The sequence below is a fragment of the Aquarana catesbeiana genome, linkage group LG05 (assembly GCF_042186555.1).
Source record: "Aquarana catesbeiana isolate 2022-GZ linkage group LG05, ASM4218655v1, whole genome shotgun sequence".
Taxonomy (NCBI): Eukaryota; Metazoa; Chordata; class Amphibia; order Anura; family Ranidae; genus Aquarana; species Aquarana catesbeiana.
The window spans coordinates 199422501-199441652 of NC_133328.1; the positions used below are offsets into that span (position 1 = coordinate 199422501).

Sequence of the window (19152 nt, forward strand, 5' to 3'; positions counted from 1 at the left end):
CCCACCTTGGAGACCTGTCCTGACGAATCAGGAGATAGCTTTATTATTACTACTTTTTTTATACAGTCTATTATTTTGTCTCTTCTATATTTGGACACACGATTTATAGATATACTATATGAGACAAAAGTATTTTTTGTTCATTGTGATTATACAAGCTGTTATATTGTTTTAGAGTTTGCTCTATTTTTGGGAATAATGTATTGTGTCACTGTCAACATTGTAATTGCACTTTGCGAACTGTCAGAATATTTATGTGGGTACACGTCAGGGATCCTGCCCCCTTCTAATATTTTTTCTTTGCTTTGCTTGATCCTTCATTTATATGCCTTGTGTGCAGGCGCCTCTTTGGGGCTTCATCTGGATCTCTGGCTTGTTCCTGCCTACTCTCATCTCTCCCGTTGTGCCCCTGCTGGACCCTGTATGCTTCAGGGTGCTGGACGTTTCCCCCTCCTTCGCCCCCACATCCGTCTGAAATTTTTACCCACGGATCCCTGCTGGTCTCTGCGGATGGCGCGGACTGCCTCCGGTGATTTGGCACCTTGCACCAGATATATCCTAGCTGTATGGACACCCAAGGGTAGGGGTAACACCTCTGCCCGTTGTCAGCCACTGTACACTGGGGATCCCCGAACACCCCCAGGTATTGGGCCGCTAGATGCGGCCGTTCAATACTGCACGGTGTCAGGTGACGTGTGTATACACACGTTACCATAGACACTACCGCTATGCCTTCTGGACCTTGTAGGCCCGGAGGCATATGCGATTGGCGCATGCGCAATGGCTCTATTTCGTCCGCTCACACGTGTGGCGACGTCAGACGCCGCACGTGTGTGGGGGCATAAGAACGCCGGCTTCCCAGGCCACCACACTCGCCAGGGATCTACAGGACACCATCACATCAGGTGAACTTTGACTCGGTATGCAATACGATCCACTGCTTCTATCCTGATCTGGCCTCTCTTTCCCCCTTACCTTGCTTACACTATGCCGATGGTTTGTTTTACTTTCCAGCTTGTCTCACCGGGCTACCGGGATACATACAGCTGTAATTTATATCTCAGCCAACTATTCCATCTTTGTACCACGTCTATCGGTAAGTTTTAAACAAATATATTTTAGCACATAAATAGTGTGTGTCACTTGTTGACACACTACCCCTTTTATCCATTCCAGGGAGTGCTTCATATATGCCCTATTTCTTATCCATCCTCAGAGATATACATCGTACTAAGCGCTCTATGGAAAAAATATTCTGAACTGACTGACTCTCGGTGTCCTGTAATTTACTTACCTATATAATAGAATTAATGTAAGTACATATTGGAGACTATGTTAGTCCCATATTGTCTTTCCCTTTAATTAGTGAGTCTTTATAGGCTCCTCTCAGCACTCATCTTGATGCATTTTTTTTATATATGAATCTCTATTTACAGACATATATTCCGTCAGGCCCCTCGTATTGCCCCCTGCAGCTACCTATTGTAATCTGGGCTTGAGGCCTTGCTCCGGACGCGTGTTGCGCCTGTCCCTGGCGACCTACAGGTATATGTTTACTATCTCAGGCCTGGTTTGGGATTGGACCGGTGCCCCCACGCCTGTGGTGTCTGTTGGGGTTCACTTTGGGTGGGTGTCTGTAGTTTATTCTGACGGTCCGCAAACATTTGTAAGCATTTTATTTTTATAAATTCTGTACTTAATGTACCAAAAGTCTTAGAACTGTGCTTGATTGTTATTTTTTTCTGTAGAGTGAATCATAACGTCATAGGTATTAAATATCTATCCCTGAGGAAGCCATTACTGGCGAAACATGTCGGATATTTAAATACCTTCCCACAGAACTGGCCACTACGCTCTCCTGGCCAAGTCACGTGAAATTTTGATACACAAGTGCTGTTTTTATTTCTTATTGATTATGCACACCATGTTTTTGTGATATATATGTTACCTTTTAACAATTTGTACCAATAAAAATAATTTAGATTTTACTCTGAGTATACTGTGTTTCTCCTGGCACCGCTATAATCCTTATACTCCCCCCCCCCTTTTTTTGGTTTGATTTTTCAAATTATTGGGATGAGGTGCCGTATTTCACTGAGGACCACCCAGCCACTTCTAATATAAATATTTGAGATGGTATTGATTATTGCACTTCTTCCTTACATTAAAAAATGTGCATAAAGCTGCACCTCTGCTAAAGTGTTCTGATACCACTCCAAAAAATGAAAATTATATAAAGTGAGATAGTGCGCTAAATACTTTTCCAAAGTATAGTGATAAAAATATTAAATAATAAAATCCGTAAATCAATATTATACAGGTAGTTACAATTAATTAAGATCGCTTATATTGCTCCTAAAACAATATGCGAATGTGTATAAACTGCACCTCTGCTTTCTAATACCACTCCAAAAAATGAAAATTATATATAGTGAGATGGTGTTCTGATACTACTCCGAAAAAAAGAAATTATATAAAGTGAAATAGTGCGCTAAATATTTTTCAAATTATGGTGATAAGAATATTAAATAATATAATCCATAAATAAATATTACACAGGTAATTCCAATTCATTAGGATCGATTATGTTGATCCTAGATCAATATGCAGTTGTTAGTGTCTTATAATGCATTTATATAATAGTCCTGAGTGAGTATAAATATCGCATCTCCCCGTACGTCCAGTCCGTGAGGCGATCGCGGTATCCCCGTGGTGATCGAGTCCGTGGGACCCGCGACCCGACTCACGGAGCTCACGGCAGGTGCACGCGCGCGCCGCCGGCGGTGCGCGCACACAGCAACAAATTCAAAGTTACATACGGGTACGTTACTTTGCGCAGCCATGCCATTCTGCCAATGTAAATGTACAGAAGCCGGTCGGGAACCGGTTAAGGAATGCCATGGAGAGGTCTCTGGAAAATTCCCGGACCTCGGGCTGAATTTCCCATGACACCACATCTCTAAGGACCTGCTGCTGCTTCCGATCAGTACTCGGAGCTTTGTCCCTTGCCAGGTGCTGCTCGCTTTTCTTGTGCACGTCGAATTGCCACTTCTTCTTAAACTCATACTGTAAATTAAATACAAGAAAAAGTTCTGTTCAGTACCGGTAAAAATTCTCAAGTAAAAGTACGTTTCCTACACAGGCCAGAATAGATTAGTTTTGGAACGGGGACTAAGGTGAAGACAGAAAACAGTTTTCAACCATAGAAAATGTTGACTTGAGGAGCATTTCAAGGCTACTAGGGGTACAAGGCTGTTGGGTACCATAAAAGGAACGTTAGTGGCCATAACTTCAAAATATACAGTGCTTGTGGAAGTAATAGAAAATGATGACATTCTCTCGAAAAATGGAAAAAGTGAGAGAAATGAGAATGATATAGGTATAAGAAGAGTTCTCAAAGAAAACTGAATAAAAACTTACCGATTTTGTGCACAACTTGCAGAATATCTTCTCACCTTCCGTGGCGAAATTGCTGTCACCATTAATCCACTTCTTGAAAAGGGTTACGTTTGAACTAGCAATTTAGGTATATTGAATTAGGAAAACACGAAAATGTAAAACACGAGCGATGACTTCAGTAGTACACTTCAGCTCGGTATGAAGGACGTGAGAAAGGGAGCTGATATACTGTATATACCCGTTTCCATAGGTCCTCCCCCCTGCTAATGAATTTTTACATACAGTGTACACAAAGATATACACTGTGGGACAATCCCCCCTCCCCCTTAGCAGCCAATCCACATATACATCCCATAATAAGTTTATCTTAAGGCAGACAGAACAATGTGAGGTCATTAACATTTAACAATGAGACAGGCACAATCCCCATTCCCTCCCAATACACAAACAATAGGGAAGTCTGCCAATGACAGTCTGTGTGTCACTCTCACAGACAAGCACATGGAATACACTGTGTAAGGTGGTATTAAATCTTCATATTTCTATATGAAGACATTGCTGACAAATATTACTGTCCCACTTGAAGAATATTACAATATTTTTATTTTTTCTTGGCCCAAATAAGGCAAAATATGGCACAAAATGTGGCATTTTCCCGAAAATCGGCGAAATATGGCATTTCACCGAAAAATGGGCAAAATGTGGCATTTTAGTATGGCACCTTGGCAATATGGCATTTGAAGGTCTCTACTGATAAAAATTTAGAAACCACCCTGCATTGTATGGGGTATGGTAAAAGGGACAAAGAGACTGCAAGATTTTTCAGAAATTCTGAGAATAAGCCAAGATACTTAGAAACATACTTTTTTTTAGGTATTCTGTGTGAATGGAAACAGATAAAAATATAGTGTGATTTTATCAAATTTTTACTGCAAAAATGGAAATACCCCATAAAGCATTGAACTCCGTAAATAACAACAGCCTTTGTTTTTCTTTTCTTTTCTTTTTTTTTTTTAGCAAAGCAGATAAATGGTTTGGAAAGTCTCAAGGTTTTTCACCTTAATGCATTCTTTGCAATAAGGTGAAAAACCTTCTGTGCTGCAGCTGCCCCCAGTGCCCCCCTTTTTCTTACCTGATCCCATCTGTTCCAGCAATGTGCACGATCTCCAGCCCCTGTCTCTGTCCTCATTGGATAGATTTTATAGCAGCAGGAGCCAATGGCCATTGGCTCCCGCTGCTGTCAATAAAATCCAGTGACAAGTAAGTGAGGTCAGGGGCCGAGTCCCATTGTCTGTGTCAATGGACACAGCAGGGGGACTAGGGAGCGTGCCCGCAAGGGTGCCCCCATGGAAAGCGGCTCTCCATGGGAGCACTCGATGAAGGGGAGGAGCCAGGAGCGCCGGCTAGGCAAACCCAGTAGAGGAGGATCAGGGCTGCTCTGTGCAAATCCCTTGCACAGAGCAGGTAAGTATAACCTTTACAACCCCTTTACCATTAACCTGGTTAGCATATGAAAAGGAGTCTCCCACTGTTTTCTGAAACAAAATAAATATAAAATATTTATAGGTTACATTTTACAGTACTTAGCCGATTTATCAATCAAAAAAAGTCATGCTTTATTCCTGAATATAATAATTTAGTACATTATCCTTAAGTATTCCTTTCAAATTGAATTAATGAACTTTATTTATGATTTGTTTTATTAATCATCCTTGTAATGCTGTGGAGGAATACCCCTCCCCAGGAGGCCATTAAATAATACTTTGGTAGTACTAATAGCAGGTCCAACAGTGCTATTTTTATGGAACAAATGCAATAGGAATCAAAGGACTGCACACTTGAAAACTGCATCAACTTTATTGATTATCTTTAAAGCACCATAACACAGTCAATATGTTTTGCACTGCTAAAGCTTATTCATGGTGTACAGAACACAGGAGAGACTGCTCTTTAATGCCGCGTACACACGACCGGACTTTCCATCAGAATAGACTCCAATGGTCTTTCCGACGGAGTTCTGACAGAGTTCCGCTGAAACGGACTTGCCTACACACGATCACACCAAAGTCCGATCGTTTAGAACGCAATGACATACAACGGGACTAGAAAAATGAAGTTCAACAGCCAATAGCCAATAGCTGCCCTTGCGTCGTTTTTGGTCCGTCGGAATAGCATACAGACGATCGGTTTTCCCGAAAGGAACTGATTCCGTCTGAAAGATTTGAAACATGTTCTATTTCTAGGTCCGTCAGAATTTTAGAAAGAAAAAGTCAGATGAAGCCCACACAGGATCGGAATGTCAGACGGAATGATTCCATCGCACCTTTTCTGCCGGAAAATCTGGTCGTGTGTACGTGGCATAAGGCTTCATTCACAGTACCACATCTCCAAAGTTGCACAATTACCAGTGTGACTTTGGAGCCATTTAATGGCACACCGTTTTGAATGGGTGCCATTAAAAAATGGGGTGTGACATCAAACATGTCACATATGTTACATATATTAAAAGAGTACAAATATTTAAAGGGTAACATGTAACATGTATTGATGTTTTGTTTTTTATTTATACCATGCTACTGGATCTGTTGACTCATTTGTCAAATTTTTAATTAAAGCCAGTGGGACATGGAAGTAAGGGGATGGAAGAGCTGCAGATGTACATGGCTCTGGATCGAATGAGGGCTTAGGTGGGCTGAGGGGCCAAAATCGATGCCTAAACATCTTTTACTTTAATGAAAAGAATGCAATAAGGTAAAAAATGTTTAGGCTTTAGAACCATTTAACTTGTTTTCAGGTTAAGTTCAAGTTTTATTTGTATGTATGTAGTTTGTGCACAAATTATGCAAAGAAGGAAGTGAAGCCAGGAGGGATCAATCACAGCTACTGCTAATGAATGTGCTGAGGATACAGCTTTTTAAAGAGTGGTCTCTCCTGTGCTCTGCAAATCATGAATAAGCGCTAGCAGCGCAAAATGGCTGCATTGCCTTGCTCCCACGGTGTCTACTGTTTGCTGTATATGGCGGTTTAAAGATTATCAATAAAGTTAAAGCAGTGTTCAAGTGTGCAGCCCTTTGGATCCCATTGCATTTGTTCCACATGACTGAATGAGCAGTACTTGCAGCTGAATACACTAGAGGTGAACACACATACACATTGAGGGTTATTTTGGTAGTTAAAGTTTTCTTTATTTTCTGTACCATCAATAATGTGACCAACTATTTGTTATTGTTTTTTAAACAATTTGCTGATTTTGTTTTATCTAGATGGAAAGTTCTGTGCAAGTTACAATCATCGAGGTCTCATATCAAAGGCAAAAATGAAAGCTATAAAATATAGCATTGTGGTCATCCTTGGTAAGTAACTACAAATCATCTAAAGTTAAAAAGAATTTAAACCAAGCAGCTAAATACAGTATCTCACAAAATTGAGTACACCCCTCACATTTTTGTAAATCTTTTATTATATCTTGTGACAATACTGAAGAAATGACACTTTGCTACAATGTAAAGTAGTAAGTGTACAGCTTGTATAACTGTGTAAATTTGCTGTCCCCTCAAAATAACTCAACACACAGCCATTAATGTCTAAACCACTGCCAACAAAAGTTAGTATACCTAGGGTTGCCGCCTCATCCCTTTAAACCCGAACACATATGAATTACACATGTTCTGAGGCTAATTTAATGCAGATAAGGCACCAAGTGAGTTTAATTACAACCTTAATCAGCCACAGAAACTGGGTAATTAATATGTGTTTGGTTTTAAAGGGATGAGGTGGTAACCCTAGGTACACCCCTAAGTGAAAATGTCCAAATTGGGTCCAAAGTGTCAATATTTTGTGTGGCCACCATTATTTTCCAGCACTGCCTTAACCCTCTTGGGCATGGAGTTCACCAGAGCTTCACAGGTTGCCACTGGAGTTCTCTTCCATTACTCCATGACAACATGACGGAGCTGGTGGATGTTAGCGACCTTGCACTCCTCCACCTTCTGTTTGAGGATGCCCCACACATGCTCAATAGGGTTTAGGTCTGGAGACACGCTTGGCCAGTCCATCACCTTTACCCTCAGCTTCTTTAGCAAGGCAGTGGTCATCTTGGAGGTGTGTTTGGGATCGTTATGTTGGAATACTGCCCTGCAGCCCAGTTTAAAAAGGAAAGGCATCATACTTTGCTTCAGTATGTCACAGTACATCTTGGCATTTATCGTTCCCTCAATGAACTGTAAATCCCCAGTGTCGGCAGGACTTATGCAGCCCCAGACCATGACACTCCCACCACCATGCTTGACTGTGGGCAAGACACACTTGTCTTTGTACTCCTCACCTGGTTGCCGCCACACACGCTTGACACCATCTGAAACAAATAAGTTTATCATCAAACCACAGGACATGGTTCCAGTAATCCATGTTCTTAGTCTGCTTGTCTTCAGCAAACTGTTTTTGGGCTTTCTTGTGCATAATCTTTAGAAGAGGCTTCCTTCTGGGATGACAGACATGCAGACCAATGTGATGCAGTGTGTGGCATATGGTCTGAGCACTGCCAGGCTGACTCCCCACCCCTTCGACCTCTAGAGCAATGCTGGCAGCACTCAACGTCTATTTCCCAAAGACAACCTCTGGATATGACACTGAGCATGTGCACTCAACTTCTTTGGTCGACCATGGCGAGGCCTGTTCTGAGTGGAACCTGTCCTGGTAAACTGCTGTATGGTCTTGGCCACCGTGCTGAAGCTCAGTTTCAGAGTTCGTTGCCATGAGGTGCCATGTTGAACTTCCGGTGACCAGTATGAGAGTGAGAGCACACCAAATTTAACACATCTGCTCCCCATTCACACCTGAGACCTTGTAGCACTAACGAGTCACATGACACTGGGGAGAGAAAATAGCTAATTGGGCCCAATTTGTACATTTTCACTTAGGAGTGTACCCACTTTTGTTGCCAGCAGTTTAGACATTAATGGTTGTGTGTTGAGTTATTTTGAGGGGACAGCAAATTTACACTGTTATACAAGCTGTACACTCACTACTTTACATTGTAGCAAAGTGTCATTTCTTCAGTGTTGTCACATGAAAAGATAGAATAAAATATTTACAAAAATGTGAGGGGTGTACTCACTTTTGTGAGATACTGTAAACACTTGAAAATTAATTATTAGACCTTTCTGCTTTCTAAAGGGTCTGTAAGATCTGTTGCGTCAGTTTTGTGGTTCTCACTTCTCTAACACACTACTCACCAAGATGTGGGAAGCTAGGGATGATCTTCGGGTTTGGATCGGTTTGAGTATGATATAAACCTGCTCTGTGAAAGAGTGAGCAAACTGGCCATATTTTGCCAGTTCACCTGTGGGAAAACCTGGGAGATGTTTGTTTACAATGATGTGTAAATCATAAAAACCTAAAAACCAAATACTCTGTACTTACACAAATATGATGTGGTAAAATAAAAAGGTATTACAAAAATAAAGTTATGTGATATAAAACATTTCCTGTGTGTAATGGCCATCAATATAATACATAAGATATTTAATCTATCACCATAAAATCTCAGTTGACTATAAATCCAATGGTGTATGGACCAACACCCATCAGATAGGAAACTCATTGGACTCACTGCTACAACATGTGTAGCCCACATAGCATGATGTCATAAAAAAGCATGGTCTCATAAATAAAAATGTCAGCTTCAGTATGGCATCTGTATCCAGGAACTCTCTACATTCACACAGCAATGCCTCACCAAGCTGTAAAAGTATTCATAGTGTAGCCATTTTTATTAAAATATATTCCATAAAAGTCTGCAGTAGTCATTAAGAATACAGCTGCATAACTTAACTACTTGCCGCCCGCCATATAGCAAAATGACAGCAGCAAAGTGGTTTCAATATCCTGACCGGACGTCATAGGACGTCTTTCAGGATATTAAGACGCTGCACGCCCCCCCGGGGGCGCGCATCGCGATAATCGTTGTTGCGGTGAGTCAGTCTGACACACCGTAACTCTAATCTAGGTAAAGAGTCTTTGACAGAGACTCTTTACCACGTGATCAGCCATGTCAAATCACGGCTGATCATGATGTAAACAGGAAGAGCCGTTGATCGGCTTTTCCTCACTCGCGTCTGTCAGACGCGAGTAGAGGAGAGCTGATCGGCCGCTCCTCTGACGGGGGGGTCTGCATTGATTATCAGTGCAGCCCCCCCGAGGATGCCTACACTGGACCACCAGGGATGCCACTAGGACCACCATGGATGTCACCACCAGGTATGCCACCCTGGACCAACAGGAATGTCAATCAGTGCCCACAATGGATGCCAATCAGTGCACACAATGGGCATCACTTATTGGCAGGCATTATTGTTTGGTACTGATTGGCATCCATCAATACCATATATTACAGTACATCAGTGCCACCTATCAGTGCCCATTCATGCCCATCCATGCCACCTATCGGTGCCCATTTGTGCTGCCTATCAGTGCCCATCCGTGTCACCTATCAGTGCCCATCAGTGCCACCTATGTGTACCCATCAGTGCTGCATATCAGTTCCACCTATGGGTGCCCATCAATGCTGCCTATCTGTGCCCCATCAGTGCCTCATATTAGTGCCCATCATCAGTGCCCATCAATGACACCTCATCAGTGCTACCTCATTGGTGCCACCTCATTGGTGTCCATCAGGGCTGCCTTATCAGTGCCCATCAGTGCAGCCCCATCAGTGCCCATCAGTGAAGGAGAAAACATACTCATTTACAAAGTTTTGTTACCGAAACACAAAAAAAAATTTTCTTTCAAAATTGTTGGTCTTTTTCTTTTTTCATTTGTTTAGCAGAAAATAAAAATCCCAGAGGTGATGAAATACCACCAAAAGAAATCTCTATTTGTGGGAACAAAATGATAAAAAGCTAGTTTCGGTACAGTGTAGCATGACCGCGCAATTGTCATTCAAATTGTGATAGCGCTAAAAACTGAAAATTGGTCTGGGCAGGAAGGTGTATAAGTGCCCAGTATTGAAGTGGTTAAGAAAAGCAAAAGTCTCCAGCAATGTGGTGTCAGCATATAGGCTCCCTAAAGATGTCCCATTGGACAAAACGCATCAAAGAAAAAGTCTACATGCTGATGGCACATGTTCGAGTCGAACTCACTCAAAGCTCATCCCTAATCACCAGGCAAAAGAATCACATCTAGCATCAGGTCATACAGAAGCTGAACTATTTAGGGTAGTCAGCAGGAGGAGAGATATAGAGATAGAATGTAATACTGTTGCAGTAAACATGATTGGATGTTTTATCCAATCATGTGCAGATGAAAAAATTAATAATAAATTCACTTTCCACATGACTGCATAACTTTTTTTTCTCCATGTTTTTATTAAAGAAACTGCAGGTTACTTATAATAAGACATGGAACCAAGCGGCAATACACACATCAAATACATCATTAACAATACTATATAGTAATATTGTCAAGGGGAATATGAAGTAAAAGAGAAAATATAAACATAGGCCAAAATGTTACATACAAAAATCCTATAGAATACTTGGATCTGTGGAATGCCTTTAGGCAATGGCGACCCTAGGGGGGGGGCCAGAGGGGGCCCTGACCCCCCCAACATTATGCTGTGCCCCACCATGTGCCCCCCCCCCCCAAAAAATTTTTATTTTTTTTTTTTACAAAAAATCAATGTCTAAGAGGGAGAGAGTACCCAGACAGCTCCTGCGGGTGATTCCTCCCCCCTCCCCTGCTTGCTGACACTGCATAATGCGAGCGTTCACACAACCACGGCTGCCTGATCTGCTCCTTCCCCTGCATCCTCATTGGCAGGGAGAAGAGCGAGTTGCAGGAAGGACTCCACCAGGACTTTCAGTTACTGAAAAAACAGACTGATTTCTCCCGTCCTTAGGACAGGAGGACCAGCCTGTAAATTCCAAGAGATGCCAGACCAGAGCTGTCAATAGCAGGGGCAGGACAGCAAGAGGAGGCTGGGGAACCCCACAGTGGCAGAACACCAGGGCCCGGAGGCAAGACAACCTTTGCAACCCTGATAGTCCACCCACTGTTTTGGATCCTTATATTTTCTTGATATGCTGGTGACATATATCTCTTGCTTTCTGCCACCCTGGGGGACCCCAATACAGTAGGAAGGGAGCTCACTGCAGAACATGTGAAAGGGCCCGTTGTGGGGTCGTAGTAAAGGACCCCAGGATATATATATATATATATATATATATATATATATATATATATGCATCTTATAGTTGCCCCCCTACTTTTGTCCCTGTCCCCCCATGTGCCCCCCCTAAATTTGAAAGCTGGAGACGCCACTGCCTTTAGGCGATTAGATGGTGCCTAAGGTCTTCCTATGTACCCATATGAAAGTTGTTCTGCAAGTCATTCCGTGAGACCGGGTATCACGCCTCGTCCACACGCACCCCTAAAAGAAACTAACTGTACACGGGTGAGATCTCGCTAGAGTCATATCATGGACATGCCAGTCTCTCGGTCACATATTGCATAAGACAAGGCCCATCAGGTTTGGTGAATAAGTCTTATTGTTATCATGGGTTTTCAATGTGATGTGCCTTATCTGGGATCTATCTGTGTAGATAGCATATGTCTATGGGGATATGGGAGGTGATGGAAAGAGGGGGTGAGGGAAGATTGGGAAGGAGCATATTCAGTGTTGGATGCAAGGTTTATTTATTTTGTATCAGATACAGTCCCCCAGGCCAAGCTATGAGGAATTTGAGATAATGTTATTACATGCTGTCAATTCTTTAAAATGAAGCCAGCATGCCCATGTATGTTGTATGAAATTTAGTTGGAGTATCCCGGGCCTGATGGATGAGATCTTCCATCACAGCTATTTTCCCTATTCTATGGAGCCATCCAGATATGCTAGGGGGAGGTAGTCCGCCAGTGAGTTGGATAGTTTCGCTGCATTTATGAGGTGTAGGGTAAGAGATTTTTTATAGTGAAAAAAGGGATGATTAATGCGCTACCTAACTAATTGAGAAAAAAAGCTGCTACAAACAATGTGACAAACATAGACAAATGAAATAAATAAATTGCAGCGCTTAAAACGGAAAAAACACCATGTGTAATTTAAAGTGAATGTCTCTGCAAACATATATGAATAACCCACTAGGGGGGTGTAATCAAAAAGCAAAAGTCTATGACAAATGCAGTGAAGTCAGGATAGAAATTCCATCAGCTTTCCAAATATCCGCTCAGATGTCATCAAAGCAATAGGTGGATGTAAGTGCGCTTACCGGAACTGTTGGACTCTACTGCCATCAGCATAGAGTCAATCGAGCAGTGTGCCACCGAGGGCAGATGTATGAACAGCCAAGGACCGATGGGACGTCTGCAGGCCAAGATGTCACCGCTGGATCACCAGGAAGGAAGCCAGGACCAGTTCCGAGGTTCAAACACTTTCTCATATCCAGGAGGTATGTGGAAAAAAAGGGGAATGCCTCCACATAGTGCAAATCAGGGTTGTTTATTACTAAAAAACCGTAGTACATAAAAGTGATCACAAAATATAAAAATAAAAATGAAACAAAATGGCAATGTATAAGGTTAAAGCCGAAACGCTTAGGGCGGCTTTAACCTTATACATTGCCATTTTGTTTCATTTTTTTGACTCTATGCTGATGGCAGTAGAGTCCAACAGTTCCGGTAAGCTCACTTACATCCACCTATTGCTTTGATGACATCTGAGCGGATATTTGGAAAGCTGATGGAATTTCTATCCTGACTTCACTGCATTTGTCATAGACTTTTGCTTTTTGATTATACCCCCTAGTGGGTTATTCATATATGTTTGCAGAGACATTCACTTTAAATTACACATGGTGTTTTTTCTGTTTTAAGCGCTGCAATTTATTTATTTCAAGAGATTTTTTATAAGCCGATTGTGGTATGGACGTATGGTGCAGGAGGTATTGAGCTGGCGTGAAATCCGGGGTAAAAGTTGTGATTTGTGAGGTAAGACGGTGAACTTCAGTCCAATGGGGTTGGATTAGAGGACATTCCCACCAGATATGGAGTAAGAGGCAGTGAGCGGAATTGCATCTACAGCAAAGTGGAGAGACACTGGGGTGGAATTTATGTGTTCTATCTGGGGTCCTATACAACCTGGAGTATATTTTGTACCCGTTTTCTTGTGCGGAGACATTTAGAGATCCTTTATGAATGTGTGTGTGTATGTTGTGCCAGTCCTCTCGTGTTAGGTCTGTGGATAGTTCTCTCTCCCGTTTTTGGCATGTCGCATCATCTGTGGTAGGCATCTGTGAGAACATCAAAGAGTACACCTCTGAGATAATGTTTCTTTGGGGGTCATTTCTAGTTCAGATGGCTTCAAACGGTGTATGGTCTCTAAACCACTGAGATTGTGGAGTTGAACCCTGTAGGAAGTGTCTTATTTGAAGGTACTAAAAGAAGGGATGTCCAACTGAGGGAATTGGGTTGGGATGGTATGGAAGGACACTTATTTCCCTTTATCGAAGAAGGATTCCACTCTGATGGAATGTTGTGTTGACCTGTCATTGTTATTGAGGAATGCGACTCCTGGGGCAAAGTCTGGGTTTCGATCGAGCGGAGTCAGTGGACCAGGTGAGGAGGCAATATTCAGTTTTTTACAAGCTGTGCTGAAAACTTGTAGTGTGGGGTCTGTCAGGGGATGTGATCTGCTTCCTTTGTGGGGTCTTGTGTGGGTTTATCCACAGCAGGTGAGAACACCTCCTCAATGCCTATCCATGCTTTAGTTTTGGTGTGTAAGTGCCAATCTATAATTCTAGCTAAGTGGCATGATCAATAATATTTTTGTATGTCAGGGAGACCAATTCCTCCTTTCAACTTTGGAGCCACTAGTTTTTCCCATCTTACGCGTGGTTGCTTGTCCGCCCATATAAAGTTTAGGCACAATCTTTTGTAGGTAAAAAAGAATGAGGGCGGTAGTTTGATTGGGATTGTCTGTAGTAAGTAAAGAAGTCTGGGGAGGATGTTCATTTTTATGATCGCCGCCCTCCCAAACCATGAAAAAGTGCCTCTGCTCCAATCTTGGAGGTCTTTCTGTATTGTTTTCAGAATGGGGGTAAAGGTCAATTAGTTTAGATGGTAGCTGAATCCCCAGGTAAGTAATGGCGTGCGCGTCCCAACCAAACGGGAAGTTAGTTTTGCATAGGATTATGGAATCAGGTAGAGATACATTAAGGGCCCTGGATTTGGTGAAATTGATTTTAAGATTGGAAAGCCCTTTGAAGAGGGAGAATTCTTTTAACAGGTTGGGAAGTGTGGTAATGGGGTCTGTAAGGAATAGGAGGATATCGTCAGCGTACGCTGCTATTTTGAATTGTTTATTGGCTATTTCAACTCCTTTGATGTTCTGGTTGGACCTAATCCTGCGGAGTATGGGTTCCATTGTGAGTATAAAAATGATGGGGGATAATGGGGATCCCTGTCTGGTTCCGTTCGACACAGAGAGGACGTCCAACAGATGACCGTTAACCCTGATTTTTGCAGTTGGGGACAGGTAGAGGGCTAGAATGTATTGAAGCATACGGTCTTTAAATCCTATTTTGCGTAATACTTCTGACATGTAGTCTCAGGCTACCCTGTCGAACACCTTCTCTGCATCGAGCCAAAGGAAGAAACCCGGAGTGTTGGAAGACTATAGCCAATGATGGATGTTAATTGCCTTCAGGGTATTATCCCTTGCCTCGCGACCGGGGATGAATCCCATTTGATCTAGAGAAATCAGTGAGGGGAGTAGAGGAAGTATACGATTCGCCAGTACCTTCGCGTAGAGCTTTACATCTACATTTATAAGTGAGATAGGCCGATAATTGGAGACTATGCTGGCATCTTTACCCGGTTTTGGTATCACCACAATGTCGGCCTCGAGGAGGTCCCTACTTTTGTCAGGTTGTGTATGTAGGGAGTTGAAAGTTTTTAGGAACTGTGGTATGAGAGTCTCTATGAAGGTTTTATAGTAACTGATGGATAGGCCATCCGGGACGGGGCTTTTGCCCGGTTTCATTTGCTTAAGGGCTTCAGCGGTCTCTTCCCAGGTGAGGGGTTTGTCTAGTTCGGTAGCCTCATCGGCAGTGATGGGGTGTGGGCCAAATTGTGTCAGAAATTCTTCTATCATCTGTTTCCTGTCTTTGGTTGGGTCAGTCAGCGGTTGGGTATTTAGATTATATAATTTGGAGGAGAATAGTCTAAACTGGTTTGCTAAACCGTTTGATGACTCTATCTTCTTCCCTAGGGGGTGCGAGATGGAGTGGATGGTTGAATTCGCCTTTTTGGTTTGGAAGGCTCTAGTGAGCATTTTACCAGAATTTTTCCCAAATTCATAAAAAATTATTTGCGATAGGACAAATTTGCGCCTGGTTGATTTCCCCTATTTCCTCAAGGAGATCTTCTCTGGCTTTCAGCAGCTTTTGAAGGATTTGGTCTGCTAGCGATTGCTTGTGCTTCCTTTCCAGAGAGTGAATTTTTTCTGATAGTTTGGATATAGTTGCTTGCCTGGCTTTTCGTTGTTGTGTGGCTATTGAAATTAGTTCACCCCTAATGACACACTTATAAGCCGCCCAGATGGTCAACGGATTGGTGTCAGAGGATGCATTTTCTTGGAAGTAATGCAACAAGCAATCATTTAGTCTCTTTGTGTGTAGCGGGTCTGTGAGGAGAGAGTTGTCTAGTCACCAGATCGTGTATCTCATGGAGGTTGTAGGGAACGTAATGGTGACAGAGATGGGATGATGATCTGACAGTACCATTGGGTCTATTGTAGCTGTCAGGAGTGAATCTAAATCAGGTTGAGACAAGAAAAAGTAGTCTATTCTTGTGTATTTGTGGTGAGGAGGAGAATAAAATGTGAAATCTTTGGTATTTGGGTATAGTGTGCGCCATGTGTCATGTAGAGCTAGGTTGGAGAGTTGTGTTTTGATTGTCCAGAGTGCGTAATAGGTGATAGTGGAAGAGCCTGATGATGTGTCTAGAGAGGTATTGAGAGCTAAGTTAAAGTCACCCCCGACAGCCAGTGAGCCCTTGGAAAATGTGGTGAGGCGTTGTAGAGTATCATGAAAGAAGGGAACTTGCAATTTGTTGGGGGCGTAGAGGTTGGCCAGCGTAATAGGCTTGTTGTGCAATTTGCCCTCTAGAAAAATGTATCATGCGTTGGTGTCAATCACTGTGTCATGTATCTGTATGGGGCAATTTTGGAGATTAGGATGGAAACTCCCTTAGATTTTGAATCTTTATTGGTGGTGTGGTATACCGTTGGGTAAGATGAATTGAAAAGTTTGGGAATATTGTCCGATCTGAAATGTTTTTCTTGGAGAAAGACCACATCCGCCTTGGCTTTCTGTAGTAGTAGAAGCAGTTGTGATCTTTTTTTGGGGGTGTTGAGTCCCCTTATGTTTAAGGAGTATAGGTTGACCTGGGGGGGGTTGCCTGTTCTGGGAGGTGGCATAGTGAGGCCAGACTTTCACACACCGCATTTGCTAGAAATGCAGATGTAGTGTTGAGAAGTGAGGGGAGGGATAGGTGTGGGGGGATATGGGGAAGGGGAAAGATTAGGAAGGTAGTACTCCTAGACTGTAAACCGAGCAGGTTAGGGGGCTAACCCTTCACCTGTATGAGTAGGTTCTGTGAGGTACAGAGTGAGGATAGAGAGAGCCTGTCCCTAGAAAGGCAAACTCTGGTCCAAACTGCTGTGTGGGGGTTGAGAAAGACAATACGGGAAAGAAGTAAGTGAATATTGTGACAGTCTGCCATTTTCATTGCCAACGACAGGTGAGTGTAGGCGCTTGGGAAGCATTATTTGTGTGCATTTTGGTGCCGACCATATACATGGTATAGATGGTGGAAAAGAAAACAAGGTGCGCCAATCTAAGTGCAGTATCAAAAACCAGAATTTAATATAATTGATAAAAACAGCGGCCAAATGGCTACTCACAATGTTGCAGTAAAAACAGGCACATAAAAGCAAGGTGGGTGGTGCACAGACATCATGCCGACTGCTTCCAATGCAGGATCCGAGGGTGTTCCAGAGCACTGGGGAGAGGCTGTCCGCAGTGTAGGTCTTCAGCTGGTCAGTGTAGGAATGTAAGGGGGGAGAGGAACCCAGGTGTCTGCACGGTAGAGCCAGCAGAGGGATCGATCGATAGCCCAGGACACAGGAACCGGAAGGAGACCAGCGTGGAATGCACCGGATGCTGGAGGATGGACAGCGGAAGTGTCGTGTAGACGTGTCAGATGACGCGTTTCAATGCATCCGCATTTTCCTCAGATCTAATAGGCTAGTGGAATAGGCTGGGTTTATATAGAAGTACTGGAAGCCGTCGCTACGTGACGGCGTGTGCCCCGACCCGGAAATGATGATAGTATAACAAGGAATCAAGGAAGGGACTACAGCAATGAGAATAATATACATGGGGAATCATACCAAAGATGAAAAAGGAAAAATGAAAAATAGAGAAAAAAAGAGAAGAAAAGAAGAAAAAAATTGAAAAAAAAATTAATAAGAATAATGAATGTGGAAAATAAATGTAAAGAATAAAATAAATAAATAAGTGGCTGAAAAATCAAAAATCAAAAATATATATGAAAAATTAAAAAATAAAAAATAATGAAAAATAATAAGAAATATATATAATGAAAAAGAAAAATATATATGAATATAAATGAATTGATAAATAAAAGAATATAAATGAAAAATTAAATAAATAAATAAATGAATAAAGAGTATGTATTAATGAAGATAATGATTAAATAATGAAATTGTGATAAAGAAATATAATGAGAATGAAAATAGTTAATGAAAATGAAAAAAGGTGACAAATAAAAAAATTTATACCTTAAAGTATATATAAGAAAAATGGGCTGGTGTAGAAAAAAGCCCATGTGCAAAATATGGCAATGTGAACAATTACTGAGACAATTATTAAATATACAGAAAACTGGAAATACAAAATGGGCCCATAAGATAGTAAACTCAACATGACAAACTAAAATGTGTGTATAATAAGGATGGGGCCTTAACATGAGAGTCATCAAGACAATAGTATATAATAAATATCTCCAAACCAGAAGATGGTAATATTCAAAAATCAGGAAACTATTATATAACTGTGTTAATTTCTATCTCTTCGTTCAGGCCATTGGGTGTCATATTGTTTAAAGTATATATCCAGAAAGTTTCTTGCCTACATAGGCATTGGAATCTTTCTGCTGAAGAGAAATGGTCTGGTATGGATTCAATGATCCATACGTTTAGATCAGAAATATTTTGTTGATGATGAGTAGTAAAGTGACGTGCAGTACTGTATTGAGGGTTATTGGCTTGCACTGCTCTTCTGTGATCTCCAAACCTGGCACGTAGGGTTCTAATTGTTCTGCCCACATAAAGGAGCCCATAGGGGCAAGAGATGCAATATACAACATAAGTTGTGGAACATTTGAAAAAAGATTTAAGGGTGTATTGATTTCCATTGGTACTGAAGGTTCTCTTACCATGTGCAACGTGGGGGCAAGTGAGGCACAACGCTTTGTTGCACCGATACATACCAATTAATGGGATGAGGGTAAGTTGTTTGAATGTGGACAATTTTTTCTGAGATGGAATTTTGCTTGGGGCAATTTGTGCCTTAATGTTTGGAGCCCTACGATAGGCAAATTTTGGGGCAGAAGGTAAAGAGGGTGATAAGTGAGGATCTTGGGTCAGGATGGACCAATGTTTTTTTTTTTTTT

The 19152-nt window shown here is 41.9% G+C and overlaps 1 protein-coding gene across 2 annotated transcripts in view; it reads left to right on the forward strand.

Annotated features, from left to right (window-relative positions):
* The window catches only part of NPSR1 (neuropeptide S receptor 1), an 818655-nt gene that overhangs the window by 723895 nt on the left and 75608 nt on the right, over positions 1-19152 (forward strand). For both annotated transcript variants that reach the window (XM_073630482.1, XM_073630484.1), the window contains one exon: positions 6663-6752. In XM_073630482.1, the coding sequence (XP_073486583.1) occupies positions 6663-6752 (90 nt within the window). The remainder of the gene's footprint in view (positions 1-6662; positions 6753-19152) is intronic.